The sequence below is a fragment of the Aedes aegypti genome, chromosome 1 (assembly GCF_002204515.2).
Source record: "Aedes aegypti strain LVP_AGWG chromosome 1, AaegL5.0 Primary Assembly, whole genome shotgun sequence".
Lineage (NCBI taxonomy): Eukaryota > Metazoa > Arthropoda > Insecta > Diptera > Culicidae > Aedes > Aedes aegypti.
In genome coordinates, this window is record NC_035107.1 from 247,167,404 (window position 1) to 247,189,191 (window position 21,788).

Genomic DNA, 21,788 nt, shown 5'->3' on the forward strand with positions numbered 1-21,788 from the left:
AACCCCCAACACGCTCACGTTTGTATCTCCCGATCGCAAGTGAGAGCGAATTGTTTATGGATACTGAGTTCTTACGCTCTACAGCCGCATACCTATAAGCCGAATGCTTGCCGGCACGAAATTCAGTATGCGTTGAGCTCTCAGTGCGGTCGCACGCTCTACGACCAACTGCGCCAATTTTCTAAAAAAAATGTTAGAAAGTTTCGCCATATTCATGCTGGGATCCCGTATGAACAACTCCAATCAATCATTTTTTTTTTTTGCAATTGGCTCATCGTAATAGGCTGTTTTTAATCACGCCGAACTGTCATAAAACGACCTACAACCTACACTGAATTATGCACTTTCGTAATAATCGTTACGAAACTGAAATCGTTTGCGTAATGACTATTACGCAACTTTTTTGAGTTGCTTAATGAATCATCACGCAACAATTTGCAGAATTCGACAAATAACGATGAATTATTCATCCTGATATGATTTCTAATACCTTGAATGGTTTTGAAATGGTTTTGAAAAAAATGTAATGGTTTTGAAAAAAAATGTAATTATCCAACTCGGTAAGCTTCGTTGCTTAAATATACGACTCATGCTGTAAAAAATCGTCATTCTAAAACTTGTTGCGTAAACTACTAATAATTCACTCTAGGGTTGATTACATGAACTATTATTTTTTTCTGGGACACCCTAGCATTCCAACTCATCTTAATGAATATATCATCGCTTCCAAAAAGATTGTTGGCACGATCGCGATGTCCAAAAAACGAAAAAATAAATTCTCGTCAATGCTCCTGCCTTATCTTATCACGCCGCGAGAGGATTCATTGCAATGTGTACATTGTGAATGGTAAACACTATTAGCAATGAAAATATAAGTTTATTACTCTTTAGGGGCGGTCATTGTGATCTGATAAGTTTTGATTTCGGATGTCCGTGATAACATGGGAAATGATAACAACGATTTTATTTAGGGCATTTATTGGTTTGAATCGAACAATACACACAATAAATAACACGTACTTGCCGTTCAGATTGAAGCTACTGGTTTATCTTTTTGAGGGTCAATTGACTTTAATGTTTTAATTTGTGTTTCATTAACTCGAGCGTGTAAATTTGTTTGTCTTTACCAATAGAGTGTATATTAAAAAGTGCCATCTGTGTTTTTTTCTTGGCACTTGTTTGAAAACTGCACTGCATTTTCATGTAATTGAATGTCATTAGCTTTTCACTTGAGAATAATATGGTTTTAAAATATGTATACATCGACCATATGAAATTTGTGTTTGAGGTTCAAGGTTAGCTACGATCACTCATTCTTAGGCATCTCCAATCAAGGCACACAAAGCTTTCTTGTAGTCACCGGACGTTTCGCTCTGAAATTAGAAATATGAGAACCAAATGTTAAAATGAATGCAATGAGTAAGTAACCGAAAGCATCGAACTACCTTAACTGCGCTCATCAGCGTTTTATTGTACATTTGTTCGAACTCATCCTTGATGTTCTGCAGGTCGATCTCCGATCGCGACACGATAATTCGAATCAGAGTGGTATCGTCCGTGCCCAATCCGTCCATGGCTTCGAACAATCGCTTCGCGAAGAAGTGCGGCGCCATCTGGACGCATTCCACTATCGCACTGAGGGCGTTGTACAGATCTCCGCTAACTTCGGCCTTCAACGCCTGTTCGATGGTACGTCCAGTCAGTTTCTTGTACTCCTCGAACACGTACTCCAGCTGATCGAAGCTCGAGTGGGCCATGATCTTGGTGAAAACGGATTCATCCGTACCCCACTTGCCCTCTCCTGCTTCGTACATTTGCTTCGCTTGTTCGACGGCGAGATCCGGATCAACCGTTCCTGGTGGATCGCGTGTACCGGTGATGATCAATGTGAGCAATCGCCGAAAATCACCGGATGTTTCCGTGCAAACATGCTCCGCCAGTGGACGATTGTACAGTTCCTCGTAAACCCGTGAAATGTGATGCATTTGTTCGTTGTTTTGCGAGCAAAGAATCTCGATAAGCGCACGTTCGTTGGTTCCTATACCGTCCATGGCTTTGTGCAAATGTTTGCAGAGGTAGTTGACCGGCGGTAGCATCAGACCGAGGATGACGTCTTCGAATTTACCGCCGAGTTCCGATTTCAGGTCCTTGATCAAGTCTCGGCCCAGTTCGTTTTTGAACGCCTCGGAAATGGCCTGACGCTGCCAGTTGCAACGCGCGCACAGGATGTCGATGATGGCTTGTTCGTCGGTTCCGAAGCCCTTCATGGCTTTGCGCAGTGCCGCAGCATCTGCCGATGGGTTGAAGTCTTCGGCCGGGAACACGGTGGGTTTGGGCTGGAAGGAGCAGAGTGAGAAAAAACGATGAGTAAAAATGATAATGGTGACAATTCTCGAAAATATTAATTCTACCGGAAGATACTGTACTCTATGTGTAGATTATTTAAGCCCGATACCTCGAGAAGCTGAATTCATCGTCAGTAACACTTTCGCTGGAAATCGAACCATAGAAAATGTGTTCTTCGCTATTGATGATCAAATGTGAGATTAGGTTGCGAAAGTTTTGAAAATTCAAATGAATTTGTATCAGTAAAGGCGGCCTTCCATAGCCGAGTGGTAAGCGTCCGCGGCTACAGAGCAAAGCCATGCTGAAGGTGTCTGAATTTGATTTTCGGTCGGTCCAGGATCTTTTCGTAACGGAAATTTCCTTGACTTCTCTGAGCATAGAGTATCTTCGTACTTTCCATACGAAATACGAATGCGAAAATGGCAACTTTGGCAAGGAAAACTCTCAGCTAATAGCTGTGGAAGTACTCATTGAACACTAAGCTGAGAAGCAGGCCTGTCTCAGTGCGGACGTAATTCCAAGAAGAAGATTATCAGTAAAATAATTGTGGCGATTTTCCTTCGTATATTATCGATAGTAACTGCAATTGGGAAACATTAATTACCATTCTAGAACAGCTCCACCTGCGCATTTACAGCTTTGCGTTAAATCACGAATTAACTCATCTCATTTAGTAATGTTTGCATTGAGTGATGAATTTATCATAACAATTTAAGCTTGTATGAGATTTTGTTTGCAAAATTAGGACTTTTAACTTCAAAACGTTATTCTTCTGGATTGACTCAAAACACCTCGGAGTATTGGATGAAGAAAGTCAGCAAATTTTTTGAAGATACCTCCAGGGATTTCACCCGAAATTCTTCCAATATAATTTCTACCGTAATCCCTACAGCGATTTCTCCAAGGATTCCACTAGAGGTTTTCCTGAGATTCCTCCAGAAAGAAATTGTGTTCGCTGCCTGACCGGATCCGATAGGGCTCCAGCATCAGCAATTCGTTCAGGAATTTTGCCAGGGGTACCTCCAGGATTATTCCAGGAATTTTTGTAGATATATTTTTACAGGGATTTTTCTATAGATTTTGCCAAAAGTTTATGAAGAAGTTTCTGCCGGAATGCCTCCAGTGATTCCTCCAGTAAAATCTTTTCTAGAATATCTCCAAGGGTCCCTCGAGGAACTTTTTCAGGATCTATTGCAGGGATTACTTCTAAGACTCCTCTAGAGATTCTTCCAAAGATTATTCAAGCGAATTCTCCTGATATTCCCACAAAAATTCTTCCAGAGCCCCGATCAAATCACGTAACAACATTATTACATACCTATTGTAACAAAAGCTGTTAAAACAACAGAAAATAACGATTTCTTCGAGGATTGCTCCAGAACTTCCTCAAGTAGTCTTCTCGAGATTCTTCTAGGAATTATTCTTGAAACTCTCCCGAAGATTCCACCAGAAATTCATCTAGGAATTCTACAAGAAATAACTTCATGAATTGTTATAGGGATTCCTCAAGAGTTTTCTTTAGGAATTCTACCAAGAATACCTCCAGGAAAATCGCAACATGATTTATTCTAAGGATTTTGTCAGGTAATCCTCCAGGGATTGCCCTTGAAATTTCCCCAGAGATTCGTTCTGGAAGTCCGAAAAATCCTACGGAGATTTCTCCAAGAATTCTTCTAGAATCAAGGGATTTCATCAAAATGAATATGAATTCTTCCAGGATTTCGTCCCAGATCTTTTTTTTTTTGAGATTCCTTTAGGAACGTCTTTTCTGAAGAAGTTTTTTGAGAGCACCCTGGATAAGTTTTTGGAGGGATTCCCGAAGCAATTCCTGCAGGAACCTATAGAAAAACATCTAGAGTAATCCCTTAAGGAATCCCCCGTCCTGGAAGAATCCCTGGAGAATTTCTTGCAGGAATCAGCAGGAGGGATTTCCGAAGAAATCTCTGGAAAAATTCCTGAAGATATCCCTGGAACATAAATATGCTCTTCGGCTACGCAGTCTTTATTTTTTGAATGTTGTTTTTTTTTATAAATACTGCGAAGATAAAAAGATGAAAACTTTATTAAAATATGCAATTGATTCTCTACCAGATCATTTTGAAGCAATCCTTTGAGATAGGAAATCTCTGCAGGATTTTCCTAGAGGAATCCCTGGAGGAGCCTCTGGAGACATTCCTGTGGGTATCTTTGAAGGACTCCTAGAGGCATCTCTGGAAGAATCTCTGGAGAATACTTGGAGATATCCCAGGAAGAATCACAGTAGAGATAAAGCTGGTGGAATCCGTAGACAAATTCCTTGAAAACCCTCTGTACAGATTTTTCTCCCTAAAATAAACCTTGGAAAACTCTAGAGGCATCCATGAAGAGATTTTCCAAAGGGAATTTACGTAGAGCTTTTACTGGAGGAATTTTTGTAGAGGTTTTCCTAATGTTATCCCTGAAGTATTTTTTAGGATAATTTCTGATGAAATTCCTTCGGGAATGCATGGCAGAATCTCTGAAGGAATTTCAAGATGAGCTCTCGGAGGAATCCCCGGAGGATTTTTCGAAGGCCCAGAACGAGTCCCTAGAGGATTATCTGGAGAAATCCTTAGAATAAGTTATGCAGCGATTTTCCTCGTGGTAACTCTGGGAGAATACCTGGAAGAGATTCTTGAGGAATTTGTGAATTGTAGATCACCTGGAGAAATTTCTAATGGAATCCCTATAGAAATTTCAGTTAGAGTCCCTAGAGCGATCCGTGGAGGAATTCCGGAAGAAATCTCCGGAATAATTCCTGCACGAATCTCGAGAGGGTGACTTGTGGATATCTTTTTATTGTATAGAAAATTCCAAAGTTATCACTAAAGAAATATCATGAGTAATCCTTGAAGTAATAGTCCTAGTTAATGTAACTCCTGGAGAAAACCTTGAAGATATCTCTGTAAGAATCCTTGGATGATTTTCTAGTGGAATCTCTAAAGGAATACCAGAAGAAATCGCTTGAAATATCCCTGAAAAAAATCTTCTTAAGAATTACGGAGCTTTCCTGGACGACTTCCTGAAACAGATCCTGAATTTCTTTGAAAAAAATCCTGGGAGAATATCAAAAGAAAAGTAAATACTGGAGGAATCTATCAATCCTGCAAGAATTCCTTGCGAAATCTCTTAAGGAATCCCTGTAGATTTTTTCTTGTAGGAATCTTCGAACAAATTCCATATCGGAGCCCTAAAGGAACTCATGGAAGAATTCCTAAGTCCTGGAGCCCAATCGCAACCGGTGAAGAAAGCGCTGTAGGGATTACGGCCGAGATTTTTTCGATAAAATTCCTGATGGAATCTTCAAAACAATTCCTGGAGAAATCTCTGGAAGATTCTCTGGAGATATTACGAAATTCTTAAAAAAAATCTCTGGAGGTATTCCTGAACGAACGTCTGGTGCCCCATTTGAACAGGTCTCGAAATTGCGATTGCTGCCAAAAGTTACAATTCGCCAGCGATAAAATGTCGTTTTACTTATCCATAAAATAAAACGTGTATTATGACTTGTCGAATGATGCCGATGCCTTATATTATTTTTTTTCTAACTTGACCGGAACTGACATAATATTCGAATATAATAATTTTATGTTTGGGAGGCCCATATAGTCGTAGCGGTAAACGCGCAGCTTTTCAGCAAGACCAAACTGAGGGCATGGCTTCGAATCCCACCGGTCGAGGATTTTGCCAGGTTGGATATTGTCTCAACTTCCCAGGCATAGGCCTTTTCATGTGACAGGTCCGTCTATGCATTTGTTTACATCGGTGGAGGACCGGTGCTAACACGGGCCTGTCATTTTCATAGAAGAACTGTCAAAGAGCTTCCGGATCAGCTGATTTGAAACGTCATGTGGAAAGGCCTATAGAGTGCTTGCCACACGATATACAAATACAAAAATTGTCAAATAGCAAAGCTCTCCGTTAATGATTGTGGAAGTGTTCATGAAAACTCTAAGCTGAATAGCAGGATCTGTTCCAGGACGTAACACCATAAACAAGAAGAAGAATTTTATGTTCGGTGTTTGGCATGGTGTCCATTTAGATCTGGCTGAAAAATCGCGAATCCGGTCAAATCTTATTGTTGGTACTCTTGTAAATCGGTATGGAAAATCATGAAATTTGAACTGTCGTAATTTCAGATTTCTATCTCTTTTCTTTACAAAGCTTCAGCTCCTCTACCGTTCCGGTTGGGCAAAAATGACCCTAATAATTTATCACTATAATCTATATGTGTAGTATATAACCCATTTAATTTTCAGCTTCATCGGTTCACTAAAACTCGAGATTTGCTTCTGCAAAGTTTTGATGACAATTGTTGGAGTGAGACAAAAGATAGGGGAAATAACACGGTTTCCCGTGCCACGAACATAAATTGAAGCCAAAACTCAAATTTTCAAGAGCACAAATCTGGAGAACCAAACATCCGTTTGAGCTGAAAACTTAATCGATTGATCACTAGCTGGAGGTGACCTTGTTTGCTATTTTTTGAAACGCGAGCTGCTTTCCTTTCGATTAAAAAATTTCTTAATGATGGTACATTCCGTTAGACTGGTTGTTATGTGGATTAATTCCAAATCAAGTTAACGCTGGTTGTTTATATAAATACAATTACACCTTTAAATACAGATAACGTGCATTCAGATGTCTTGTAAATTTCACTGCTTTATTGTTCTATTGTACCTTTTTGTCATACATGCGATATATACTGAATGCCTTAATTCCAGAATTGCTTTTACGCCCTATTTCATGAGTTCGACGGTATGTCTGTGACAACGGACCACGATTCAAAAATCATAGGGGGTTGTGTACAAGACACGACCGCATGACGTTAACTACGCCAATTGATTTTCTGCATTTGAATTTTAGTCGATTGTCATAGTTGCAGCCTTCCTATAGTTCGAAATCTAACATAATTTCGGGACGGTCGCATTATTTTAGATTTTCAATTGACACCCAGTATATTGCTGTATAACGTCAAAAGAAGAATGCGCAAAGAAGCAGGAATCGGTCTGCTGTTATAGTGCACTTGCCAACCCAACAGAATCGTGGGTTTGGTTGCGTAAGAAAGGGGTCGACATTTTTCCAATTTTCGACAGTCTATCGTCAAAAATCGAAAATTTTCTCCATTTGAGTAAAATGTTGTATAAATTTCCGACCAATTGGTGGGAAAATATTGAAAATCTACCGATAAATGGCTGATTTAATAGTATTCAAAATCTTACATAATTTCGTGACGGTCGCATTATTTTAGATTTTCAATTGACACCCAGTATATTGCCGTAAGACGTAGTTAACGTCAAAAGAAGAATGCGCAAAGAAGCAGGAATCGGTCTGCTGTGCACTTGCCAACCCAAAAGAATCGTGGGTTTGGTTGCGTAAGAAAGGGGTCGACATTTTTCCAATTTTCGACAGTCTATCGTCAAAAATCGAAAATTTTCTCCATTTGAGTAAAATGTTGTATAAATTTCCGACCAATTGATGGGAAAATATTGAAAATCTACCGATAAATGGCTGAATTAATAGTATTCAAAATCTTACATAATTTTGTGACGGTCGCATTATTTTAGATTTTCAATTAACACCCAGTATATTGCTGTAAGACGTAGTTAACGTCAAAAAACTTTGGTTGTATAAATGTACCAATATAATATTGAGAAACGCAATCAAAATATAAAGCAAATGTTTCAACAAAGAGTGCTTACTTAAAACTAGATTGAGAAGAATTGAACCGATTGATGATATCGGTAGGTATATGTAATAAAAACACAGGCGATTCTGCTGATGTAACGAATAAATTTTTAAACCAGCTCCGCATGTTCAGCTAATTGCTACAATGACGATCGCCTTCTAACAATACCGCAATTGGATCCTCGAGTTAGATCGTTAATGACACATTCAACTCGAAAGCAATTCAACGGATTGGATCATATTTGTGTATTGTCACGTTTGATTGTGGCCGTGAGTAGAAATATTAGGGGAAAACCATTGAAAACAGAAGAAATCCTCTAAAAATGTTCCTCAATATTAGAATCTGCTAATACAAAATAAGCACTCATTTTAACGAGAATTCGGTGAGAATTTTTAGAATGCCGTGCACAGTATACAAATTACAATAAAAACATCGTCTAGAAAAAACGTGTGTTTGGCAAATAGAAAACTAGATAGCATAGCATAGCATAGACTGACTGTACATGTCAATGGTTGCTACTCCGTGATTGATCGGAGCTGGTAAGAATTGCACTACGATCCAAATGAATAAGGGATGGGAGTTTCCGCTTACTCTCGAAGTGCAATTTTAGCAGATCTAATATTATTGATCAATAACGGCGCCGGCCAAGTCCTTACAGTCAGTTGGGATGGGGAAAGAATGTTAGGGTGTAATGATTGTTGCTTCTAGAGACCGAGAATACCTCTGCATCTCCACAATCACCACGGGAAGGGTGTTTATTAGTGAGGGAGGAAAAGATCTGGGAGTCACCTCTGGTCGGTGATGCGATCCATGGACAAGGGGGAAATATACTACTTGTATTTAAAGCTAGTTTTGTATTTTTGTCTCGAGAAGTTTTTGGAAAAATGCGTCAACATCTATAATGTCGAACAATTCAAAAGACGTTTTTATTAATGACGAAAACTGAAAATTACATGTATATATTTTAACTTATATGAAACAGGAATAACAGGAATAATGCCGACACTTGTAGTGACGAACCATACATAGTTTGTTTGAAAATTACATATGAGTATTACTGTGCATTTTGTCTCGATATGGTAGAAGTTTTAGAAAATACGTCAACATTCACAATGTCGAACAATTCAAAAGATTTTTTTAATAAATAATTTTTAATAATGTCAAAAAGAGAAAAATATGTGTATATTCAAATTGTATAAGAAAAAAGCATAATGCCGACACATATAGTGACGAACCATACAAAGTTTGTTTTAATATTACATAAAAGTAACGCTTTCAAGAAAATATGTGTTATCATAAGCATGAAACGAACTCACCAGTTGGTAATCCATTCTCGACTGAACACAAAACTGACACTGACAGCAAAACTTCTTGGCGTCCCGAAAATAAACCGTCTTGCTTGGGCCTTCCCAAATACGTACCCAGCAAGACGCTCCAAAACAGGTAAAAAAAAAAAAAAAATCTCCGGCGACGAAAACACGCGCGAATCCGTCAGCAAAATCAATCGGACGACGCAAAACCGAACTGTCCTGCTTGGGCTTCACGAAGCACTACCCAGCAAGACGCTCCAAAACAGGGGGAAAAAAATTCTCCGGCAACAAAAACACGCGAATCCGTCACCAAAATCAATCGGACGACGCAAAACCGAACTGTCCTGCTTGTGCTTCACGAAGCACTACCCAGCAAGACGCTCCAAAACAGGGGGAAAAAAATTCTCCGGCAACGATAACGCGCGAATCCGTCAGCAAAATCAATCGGACGACGCAAAACCGAACTGTCCTGCTTGGGCTTCACGAAGCACTACCCAGCAAGACGCTCCAAAACAGAGGGAAAAAAATTCTCCGGCAACAAAAACGCGCGAATCCGTCACCAAAATCAATCGGACGACGCAAAACCGAACTGTCCTGCTTGGGCTTCACGAAGCACTACCCAGCAAGACGCTCCAAAACAGGGGGAAAAAAATTCTCCGGCAACGATAACGCGCGAATCCGTCAGCAAAATCAATCGGACGACGCAAAACCGAACTGTCCTGCTTGGGCTTCACGAAGCACTACCCAGCAAGACGCTCCAAAACAGGGGGAAAAAAAATTCTCCGGCAACGATAACGCGCGAATCCGTCACCAAAATCAATCGGACGACGCAAAACCGAACTGTCCTGCTTGGGCTTCACGAAGCACTACCCAGCAAGACGCTCCAAAACAGGGGGAAAAAAATTCTCCGGCAACGATAACGCGCGAATCCGTCACCAAAATCAATCGGACGACGCAAAACCGAACTGTCCTGCTTGGGCTTCACGAAGCACTACCCAGCAAGACGCTCCAAAACAGGGGGAAAAAAATTCTCCGGCAACGATAACGCGCGAATCCGTCACCAAAATCAATCGGACGACGCAAAACCGAACTGTCCTGCTTGGGCTTCACGAAGCACTACCCAGCAAGACGCTCCAAAACAGGGGGAAAAAAATTCTCCGGCAACGATAACGCGCGAATCCGTCAGCAAAATCAATCGGACGACGCAAAACCGAACTGTCCTGCTTGGGCTTCACGAAGCACTACCCAGCAAGACGCTCCAAAACAGGGGGAAAAAAAATTCTCCGGCAACGATAACGCGCGAATCCGTCACCAAAATCAATCGGACGACGCAAAACCGAACTGTCCTGCTTGGGCTTCACGAAGCACTACCCAGCAAGACGCTCCAAAACAGGGGGAAAAAAATTCTCCGGCAACGATAACGCGCGAATCCGTCACCAAAATCAATCGGACGACGCAAAACCGAACTGTCCTGCTTGGGCTTCACGAAGCACTACCCAGCAAGACGCTCCAAAACAGGGGGAAAAAAATTCTCCGGCAACGATAACGCGCGAATCCGTCACCAAAATCAATCGGACGACGCAAAACCGAACTGTCCTGCTTGGGCTTCACGAAGCACTACCCAGCAAGACGCTCCAAAACAGGGGGAAAAAAATTCTCCGGCAACGATAACGCGCGAATCCGTCAGCAAAATCAATCGGACGACGCAAAACCGAACTGTCCTGCTTGGGCTTCACGAAGCACTACCCAGCAAGACGCTCCAAAACAGGGGGAAAAAAAATTCTCCGGCAACGATAACGCGCGAATCCGTCACCAAAATCAATCGGACGACGCAAAACCGAACTGTCCTGCTTGGGCTTCACGAAGCACTACCCAGCAAGACGCTCCAAAACAGGGGGAAAAAAAATTCTCCGGCAACGATAACGCGCGAATCCGTCACCAAAATCAATCGGACGACGCAAAACCGAACTGTCCTGCTTGGGCTTCACGAAGCACTACCCAGCAAGACGCTCCAAAACAGAGGGAAAAAAATTCTCCGGCAACAAAAACGCGCGAATCCGTCACCAAAATCAATCGGACGACGCAAAACCGAACTGTCCTGCTTGGGCTTCACGAAGCACTACCCAGCAAGACGCTCCAAAACAGGGGGAAAAAAATTCTCCGGCAACGATAACGCGCGAATCCGTCAGCAAAATCAATCGGACGACGCAAAACCGAACTGTCCTGCTTGGGCTTCACGAAGCACTACCCAGCAAGACGCTCCAAAACAGGGGGAAAAAAATTCTCCGGCAACGATAACGCGCGAATCCGTCACCAAAATCAATCGGACGACGCAAAACCGAACTGTCCTGCTTGGGCTTCACGAAGCACTACCCAGCAAGACGCTCCAAAACAGGGGGAAAAAAAATCTCCGGCAACGATAACGCGCGAATCCGTCAGCAAAATCAATCGGACGACGCAAAACCGAACTGTCCTGCTTGGGCTTCACGAAGCACTACCCAGCAAGACGCTCCAAAACAGGGGGAAAAAAAATTCTCCGGCAACGATAACGCGCGAATCCGTCACCAAAATCAATCGGACGACGCAAAACCGAACTGTCCTGCTTGGGCTTCACGAAGCACTACCCAGCAAGACGCTCCAAAACAGGGGGAAAAAAATTCTCCGGCAACGATAACGCGCGAATCCGTCAGCAAAATCAATCGGACGACGCAAAACCGAACTGTCCTGCTTGGGCTTCACGAAGCACTACCCAGCAAGACGCTCCAAAACAGGGGGAAAAAAAATTCTCCGGCAACGATAACGCGCGAATCCGTCACCAAAATCAATCGGACGACGCAAAACCGAACTGTCCTGCTTGGGCTTCACGAAGCACTACCCAGCAAGACGCTCCAAAACAGGGGGAAAAAAAATTCTCCGGCAACGATAACGCGCGAATCCGTCACCAAAATCAATCGGACGACGCAAAACCGAACTGTCCTGCTTGGGCTTCACGAAGCACTACCCAGCAAGACGCTCCAAAACAGAGGGAAAAAAATTCTCCGGCAACAAAAACGCGCGAATCCGTCACCAAAATCAATCGGACGACGCAAAACCGAACTGTCCTGCTTGGGCTTCACGAAGCACTACCCAGCAAGACGCTCCAAAACAGGGGGAAAAAAATTCTCCGGCAACGATAACGCGCGAATCCGTCAGCAAAATCAATCGGACGACGCAAAACCGAACTGTCCTGCTTGGGCTTCACGAAGCACTACCCAGCAAGACGCTCCAAAACAGGGGGAAAAAAATTCTCCGGCAACGATAACGCGCGAATCCGTCACCAAAATCAATCGGACGACGCAAAACCGAACTGTCCTGCTTGGGCTTCACGAAGCACTACCCAGCAAGACGCTCCAAAACAGGGGGAAAAAAAATCTCCGGCAACGATAACGCGCGAATCCGTCAGCAAAATCAATCGGACGACGCAAAACCGAACTGTCCTGCTTGGGCTTCACGAAGCACTCTGTTTGGCAAATAGAAAACTAGATGGCGATAAACTTCAAACCAAACAAAATTGACTGCAAGTAATCAACTAATCACTCATCGAATAGTGGAATCAACCGTTAGAAACACGATCAGTGTTCACTGACGAGGGTGTGACGCCTGTGTGTCTGTGATGAAACTTCTGATTGGATAGCCCTATGTTTACGTTTGCTGCCTAATCATTTAAGATCTAGTTTACCTTAGACATGCCATGTGCTCAGCAATGAGTGTCACTTTTTTGGCCTTGTGCTCTGAATCATGCTAGGTGTAGATATTGAGTCATACAGTACGGGACAGAATAAAGTACGCATTGGCTGTTTTTCCATACAGAATGGTCAAGCCCGGAAGCATGGATCTCCGATTGTCCTGAAATTTTCACCACAGCTCAGAAATAACTTAAATTTAGCTCAGCAAAAAGCTAACAAAATTTCAAGTGCAAACATCTTAGTTGTTGCTAATCTCTCCTTTTGAAAAAAAAAGATCATTCCCAATGTCATTTTTGTTAAATTTGGTAATTTACGATAACTTTAAAGTTTATACATGATGAGATGTGGAAGTTTAGATAAGCAATTTGAACTTATTTTCAAGCTGCGGTGAAAATGGAGCACTAGAAGCACTAGAGATCTAAACCTCCAAACTTGACCCATTTTGTATGTAAAAGCGGTCAATAAGTATTTTATTCTGTAGATTTCTGAACCTCACTATTATAAGATCGATCTCTTAATGATCAAATTTTAGATTTCTATATTAGATACTGTGAAATATATTATCTTACTAATAGTTTCTAGCACTACTTTCTCGTTTTGGATTAAAACATTAACGAAAAGTTACCATCAATTTCCCTCCCATTGAATCATCCAAAACGATTTGAACTAATTGATGAACCACACATCAGGCTCATTCTACTGCACAACTAACTGCACCGCTGCGTGTCACATCCACCACAGGACCGACGGGCAGGGACAGGTAAACAAGTTTAAATTGCTATTGGTTAATGATGTATCGATATGAATTGCGGTCACGCGAACCATTCGCAACACCGACGAAGGTCATGCCTCTGATGTCTGAGTTTCAAGCGTCGATATGTTGACACTGTCTCGTTTGGCGTCGTTTAGACTCTCCCTTTATGCTGTTTGCTGTTGACTTGTATATTTATCAGACTTTCCCTTTGCTTGTCGCGAGTTAACACTGTCTTTCCAGAGTATAGGATGTCACTGAATGAACCATGATGGTCCCATATACAGATCGACACGATGATGAAACTTTGCGAAAAATCGCAAACTTACCGTATAATACCACGACATTTTCGGTTCACTTTTGGCTGCTTCCAACTATTTTGTACCTAATTCACTTGGGGTTCAACTCTGAACCGATAAGTTCGACGTAAAAACCAAACGAGCGATGAATCACTACTATGGAGTTCCAACTGTTATTCTAGATCTCTCTGTATATTATGCGGACCAAAAATAAAAAAAAATCCTCTCTATTTATACACTGTGACTCGGTGGACGATGTTTCCACTTTGAACTGTCTTGCTCAACTGATCTCGATCTCAGCACTGAATAATAACTCTGCTTGGCTTATTTTACATGAATACGCTACCGGCAAACACACTTTGCACACAGAGAGGAAATTCACAAAAAATCTCGCTCTTTTTTAAGCAAATACATTAGTTGTAGTGGGAGTTAAATTACAACTTAGTATAGCTCAGTATGTATGAGAAATGTTTTTTTTTCTCAGCCTTACGCTACTGATACTACTATACTTGATAGTTTTAGTGCACTGAATCTTTACGAGAGTGGAAGTCGTTGCACAGCATCTTGCCTTGAGATGTAACATGTATACCGCGCGACACCACGAATGGTGTTAAATAAAATACATTTGTAGAACCATGCAACAGATGTTGCTATTTACAGCGGGAATTCGCTGGTTGGAACAAGACTGCCTTCCATCTAGCGAATCCGACCCGTTAGTTGAAACGACTGACAGATGGTGAAAATGCTCCATACTCACGCATCTGGAGAGCAAATCGTCACGAAACGTTTATATACATGCACATTTGTTCTATATATGGTGACTTCAATGCGACGGTACTTAGACGTCAAAGTCAATTTGATATCTTCTCTTGACATTCGAGCGCTTTTTAGTTGAAATATTTTCCAACCAGCGAACATCCAAACATCGAGTCATTCCATGCAGTGGACCCCCAACGAGCGAATTCCCACTGTACTCGTTTCATTCTTTTTCGAAAGACGATTGGGATTGTATTAGGATTGAATTTATTGAAGTTTTAAAGAGCAAACATAAGGTAAGATTTTTTTGAAGTCTGTCTGCTGTCACGAACGGTTCCTTCACAAGTTCATTTTTTTCGTACTTGATTTCAGGCGAGTGTACAGGACTGCCACCATTTCGGCTGACAATGTCTATGTCATCCACGAAGCGAACAAATTGACTGGATCTGATGAAACATGGTTCTCGTCTTTTAGTCATTGCACGCTGCATTCAAAATTCAATATTACTAGAATTGGGTCCTAAAATGTTTAATGAAATCTTGTTTTTATTTAATGATACGAAAGAGCATGTTACTGCAACTATTTTAGCATTTTTTCCCGCTCAAATAACGGCTATATCAGATTTAAACTTTAATTTTAAAATTGGGTCCATAAATGAACCTTGACACTTAAGATCATGTTTGACGTTCGCTTAATCGACAAAAACACCACAGGGCTTTTAGTTTTAACACTGGGGTTGTTCCTATCTGACATTTCGGAAGGGACACGGAAAGCAAAATACACCCAAAATTTGAGTTTAAGCCAAGGAGTATGACAAAATCTAAAAAAATATTTTTTGGGCTTAAACAAAAGAAAAACATTAAAATATTGAGTAAACATGTGTTTTTGACCTAAACTTAAGCGTTTGGCGCTAAAATTGGGACAGGCCTTTAGGACCCTATTAGCTATTAGCAAATACTTGCTCGACTGCGACATGGAAATTCTTCATCAAACTTTTTTTTTTAGAATTCTTGTTTTTTTTTCAGTGGAACCAGCAATATTTTGCTGAAATTTGCCAATTCAGCAAATCAAATTTATGAGTTTCAGTAGAAACCTGTTGATTTCTCAGCGTTTTGCACTGAAGAACAGCAATGCGGTTTACTAAAAATGTCAGCTCGGCAAATTTCAGCAAGCAATAATTTGGTGTGTAGATCTTGAATAAAGATAACAAACAAATCAAAAATTACATTTTTGCGTGTCTCAAAGATCAAATTATGTGTCTCGAGTAGATTTGGAGTTGCTGAATCTAATGTTATTCTCTTAAATGTTCCAGCACGTCACAATACTTTTTCAAGCCATCAAAAAATAACTTTTCCGCATCGAAAGTATTATGAACATTATTGATAAGTATTGTTATACACATAAAGTTGGAATTCTATGCCAAATTAAACGAATAAATTGCCTTACAAGTAGGTAAACTTGCATGCAAGTTGGCCAAAATAGTCAATTTTTGAATTTTCAACAGCCAATATCTCAAAAACTAGACGTGCTATGATATTTTTGAAAACGGCAATGGATTCAGCAACCCTTAATTGAGTGAATAGCAGTATTTTGGTGCTTGAGACAAAAACGTGTTCCGCAGTGTAATTGACGGCAGAGCCTAAGAAAAATTACCAGAAATAATGTTTAATGAGGAAATTTCAAGAAAAAAATTGGGAAAAATACTTGAGAAAATCTTGAATAGAGTCTTGAGAAAATAACAATTACAGTACCCCTGAAACAAACCTCTAAGGAGTTCCGATTGAAAGAATTTAAAAAGAAAGTTTTGAAATAATCTCTGAAAAAATAAGATGTATCATTAGTTTTCCTAGTTAGTTGGAGTAGGAGGAATCTATTTGTTATTATTTATTTGGTTTTACATCAATTAACTTTATAAAACCTCGCCAACAATATTTTGCTAATTTACTCGGTTCAAGGCCTCTCCATCCTCGACTGCGACCCACGTTCTCCAGGTCCTGGTGCACCTGGTCAATACACCTAACTCGCTGCGCCACATGTCTTCTTTTTCCGACCGGATTCGTGGCGAACACCATCTTTACAAGGTTGTTGTCCGGAATTCTTGCAACATGCCCTGCCCAGCGTATCCTTCCAACTTTAGCTACTTTCAGGATACTGGGTTCGCCGTAGAGTTGGGCGAGCTCGTGGTTCATTCTTCGCCGCCTCACATCGTTTTCCTGCACGCCGTCGAATATCGTCCTTAGCACTTGGCGTTCGAAAAGCCCAAGAGCTTGCAAGTCCTCCTCGAGCATAGTCCACGTCTCATGCCCATAGAGGACTACCGGTCTTATGAGCGTTTTGTACATCGTGCATTCGGTGCGGGGGTGAATCTTCCTTGAGCGCAGTTTCTTCTGGCCCCCCGATGAAAAGGTGATGCGTTGGGACCTGGTATTCACGACATTTTTGGAGGATTTGCCGTACAGTAAAAATCTGGTCCGTTGTCGATCGGCCGTCAACGAAGCCGGCTTGATAACTTCCCACGAACTCGTTTACTACGGGTGACAAACGACGGAAGATGATCTGGGATAATACTTTGTAAGCCGCATTTAGAATGGTGATCGCTCGAAAGTTCTCACAGTCTAACTTGTCGCCTTTCTTCTAGATGGGGCAGATTACCCCTTCCTTCCACTCCTCCGGTAGCTGTTCTGTTTCCCAGATTGTGCCTATCAGCCGGTGCAGACAAATGGCCAGCCTTTCCGGACCCATCTTTATGAGTTCAGCTCCGATACCATCCTTACCAAGCCCAAGAGCTTGCAAGTCCTCCTCGAGCATAGTCCACGTCTCATGCCCATAGAGGACTACCGGTCTTATGAGCGTTTTGTACATCGTGCATTCGGTGCGGGGGTGAATCTTCCTTGAGCGCAGTTTCTTCTGGAGCCCATAGTACTTAGGCACGACTTCCACTGATGATGCGTCTTCGTATTTCGTACTCACATTGCAATCAGCCGTCAGCAAGGATCCGAGGTAGACGAACTCGTCCACCACCTCGAAGGTATCTCCGTCTATCGTGACACTGCTTCCTAGGCGGGCCATGTCGCACTCAGTTTCACCTACCATTCATTTCATTTATTTAGTTAACATCTACACAGATAACACTGAATCAACAATTTCACGCCACAATACTCGGTTCGTGGCCGCATCTCTCCATCCTCGGTTCTGCCCCACGCTCGCCAAATCGATACGCACTTGATCCGCCCACCTAGCTCGCTGCGCTCCACGCCTTCTTGTACCAACCGGATCCGAAGCGAACACCATCTTTGCAGGGTTGCTGTCCGGCATTCTTGCAACATGCCCTGCCCATCGTATCCTTCCAGCTTTGGCCACCTTCTGGATACTGGGTTCGCCGTAGATTTGGGCGAGCTCGTGGTTCATCCTTCGCCGCCACACACCGTTCTCCTGCACACCGCCGAAGATCGTCCTAAGCACCCGACGTTCGAAGACTCCAAGTGCTTGCAGGTCCTCCTCGAGCATCGTCCACGTTTCATGCCCGTAGAAGACTACCGGCCTTATGAGCGTTTTGTACATGGTACATTTGGTGCGGGCGTGAATCTTTTTTGACCGCAGCTTCTTCTGGAGGCCATAGTAGGCCCGACTTCCACTGATGATGCGCCTCCGTATTTTACGGCTAACGTTATTGTCAGCCGTCAGCAAGGATCCAAGGTAGACGAACTCGTCGACCACCTCGAACGTATCCCCGTCTATCGTAACACTGCTACCTAGGCGAGCACAATTTTGCACACCTTCCATCGTCGCTCTTATCAGTCTCGTGAGCTTCCCGGGAAAGCTGTTCTCGTCCATGATTTTCCATAGCTCTACGCGGTCGATACTGTCGTATGCCGCCTTGAAATCGATGAAAAGGTGATGCGTTGGGACCTGGTATTCACGACATTTTTGGAGGATTTGCCGTACAGTAAAAATCTGGTCCGTTGTCGATCGGCCGTCAACGAAGCCGGCTTGATAACTTCCCACGAACTCGTTTACTACGGGTGACAAACGACGGAAGATGATCTGGGATAATACTTTGTAAGCCGCATTTAGAATGGTGATCGCTCGAAAGTTCTCACAGTCTAACTTGTCGCCTTTCTTGTAGATGGGGCAGATTACCCCTTCCTTCCACTCCTCCGGTAGCTGTTCTGTTTCCCAGATTGTGCCTATCAGCCGGTGCAGACAAATGGCCAGCCTTTCCGGACCCATCTTTATGAGTTCAGCTCCGATACCATCCTTACCAGCAGCTTTATTGTTCTTGAGCTGGTGAATGGCATCCTTAACCTCCCTCAAAGTGGGGGCTGGTTGGTTTCCATCTTCCGCAGTACTGACGAAGGCATTTCCTCCGTTGTCCCGTCCTTCATTGCCTGTGCTCTCAGCACCATTCAGGTGCTCGTCGAAGTGCTGCTTCCACCTTTCGATCACTTTCGATCAATGCTCCCATCCTTATCCCTGCACATCTCGGCTCGCGGCACGAAGCCGTTGCGGGATGCGTTGAGCTTCTGATAGAACCTACGCGTTTCCTGAGACCGGCACAGCTGTTCCATCTCCTCGCACTCCGTCTCCTCCAGGCGGCGTTTTTTCTCCCGAAAGAGGCGGGTCTGCTGTTGCCGTTTCTGTTTATAGCGTTCCACGTTCTGCCGGGTCCCTTGCTGCAGCATGACCGCCCGCGCTGCATTCTTCTCCTTCAAAACCTCCTGGCACTCCTCGTCGAACCAATCGTTCCGTCGACTCCGTCCCACGTACCCGACGTTGCTCTCAGCTGCATCGTTGATGGCTGCTTTTACTGTTCTCCAGCAGTCCTCAAGAGGGGCTTCGTCCAGCTCACCCTCATCCGGTAATGCAGCCTCGAGTTGCTGCGCGTATGCCGCTGCGACATCCGGTTGCTTGAGCCGCTCTAGGTCATACCGGGGCGGCCGTCGGTACCGTACGTTGTTAACGACGGAGAGTTTTGGGCGCAGTTTGACCATCACCAGATAGTGGTCAGAGTCGATGTTAGCGCCACGATAGGTCCTGACGTCGATTATGTCGGAGAAGTGCCGACCATCAATCAGAACGTGGTCGATTTGTGATTCTGTCTGCTGTGGTGATCTCCAGGTGTATCGGTACGGAAGGCTGTGCTGGAAGTAGGTGCTACGAATGGTCATATTCTTGGAGGCGGCAAAATCAATTAGTCGTAGGCCGTTTTCGTTCGTCAGCCGGTGGGCGCTGAACTTTCCAATCGTCGGTCTGAATTCCTCCTCCTGGCCAACCTGAGCGTTCAGATCTCCTATGATGATTTTGACGTCGTGGCTTGGGCAACTGTCGTACTCGCGTTCAAGCTGCGCGTAAAAAGCGTCTTTATCATCATCAGTGCTTCCGGAGTGAGGGCTGTGCACGTTTATTATGCTGAAGTTGAAGAACCGGCCTTTGATCCTCAACTTGCACATTCTCTCATTGATCGGCCACCACCCGATCACGCGCCTCTGCATATCACCCATCACTATAAAAGCTGTTCCCAGCTCATGTGTATTGCCGCAGCTCTGGTAGATGGTATGGTTACCTCTAAACGTTCGCACCATTGATCCCTTCCAACACACTTCCTGCAACGCTACGATGCCGAATCCACGGTCCTTCAGTACGTCGGCGAGTATGCGTGTGCTCCCGATGAAGTTGAGAGATTTACAGTTCCACGTACCGAGCTTCCAATCGCTAGTCCCTTTACGTCGCTGTGGTCTTCGCCGATTGTCCCGGTTCGTATTCTCTCGTTGATTATTCGTTGCTTGATTTTTTTACGGCTGACTTGCAGGGCCTGACACCAACCCCCTAGATTACCGGAGGACCATTCCCCCTAAATGTTCGGAGGAACATAGTGCGCAGTTTAGCTTAGAGTCCTTCTCTGGCACTCGGACGATGATCAGCCGCCCCTGACATGGGGAACAGACGCTGTTGTGAGCCGCTCCTAACATGGAGTACAGACGCTCAAGGTTTGCAGAAGCAAAAGCAAAAGCAAACCCCCTCTTCCCTGTCAGCATACGACCAAAGTTCCCACCGGGGGTTGGTTACCCGATCTTCCCTAAGGTTACTCGTACCCCAGCCAGTACCGCGAGGAGGTAGGGATAGGAGTTGCTGGGCAAGAGGCTAAGGACCGCACAAAGGGGTCTATTTTATTCCTTCAGGTACGCGAGGTACCAATGGTACGCCATGCCCAGCCATTTACCAACCAGCATATACTTAGTTTTCGGTACTTTGACCATTAGCCCAACTCTTATTGCTTTGCGTTTCAGGCGGGTGAACAAATCTGCCACCGTTTCAAATTTTCTCCCAATAATATCCATGTCGTCCGCGAAGTAAACAAATTGCCCGGATCTCGTGAAAATCGTGCCTCGACTGTTAAGTCCGGCTCTCCGCATGACACCTTCAAGTGCAATATTGAACAACAGGCACGAAAGTCCATCGCCCTGTCGTAGTCCCCGCCAAGACTCGAACGAACTGGAGTGTTCGCCCGAAATCTTCACGCAGTTTTGTACACCGTCCATCGTTGCTCTAATCAATCTTGTGAGCTTCCCGGGAAAGCTGTTCTCGTCCATGATCTTCCATAGCTCTACACGGTCAATACTGTCGTATGCCGCTTTGAAATCGATGAACAAATGGTGCGTAAGGACCTGGTACTCTCGGCATTTCTGGAGGATTTGCCGCACGGAAAATATCTGGTTTGGACATAGCGTGTATTGGTTCTGGTGACGACCAACCGATCAAGTTTTTAGCTTGATCGCTATCTAGTTCAATAGATTTGTGCTCTTGAAAATTTCAGGTTTGGCTTCGATTCATCTTTACGTAAACGGTATCAGTACAATACTAAACCTCAAGAGCACATAGGCATACACACATTGA

General features: G+C 43.3%; 1 protein-coding gene across 1 annotated transcript; it reads right to left on the bottom strand.

Annotated features, from left to right (window-relative positions):
* Positions 1-960: 960 nt before the first annotated feature.
* LOC5566468 (annexin B10) lies at positions 961-14,446 on the bottom strand. The gene is made up of 3 exons (XM_001650800.2): positions 14,169-14,446; positions 1,446-2,336; positions 961-1,373 (listed from the first exon to the last, which is right to left on the bottom strand). Exons 1-3 carry the CDS (start codon positions 14,184-14,186, stop codon positions 1,317-1,319), a joined length of 966 nt encoding a protein of 321 aa, XP_001650850.1. The 5' UTR covers positions 14,187-14,446; the 3' UTR covers positions 961-1,316.
* Between the last annotated feature and the right edge of the window lie 7,342 nt (positions 14,447-21,788).

Excerpts from the sequence above, each read along its gene's own strand:
- LOC5566468 (XM_001650800.2), bottom strand. Across the intron at positions 1,374-1,445 it reads CGCTGATGAGCGCAGTTAAG|AGCGAAACGTCCGGTGACTA; the intron begins GTAGTTCGATGC and ends TTCTAATTTCAG.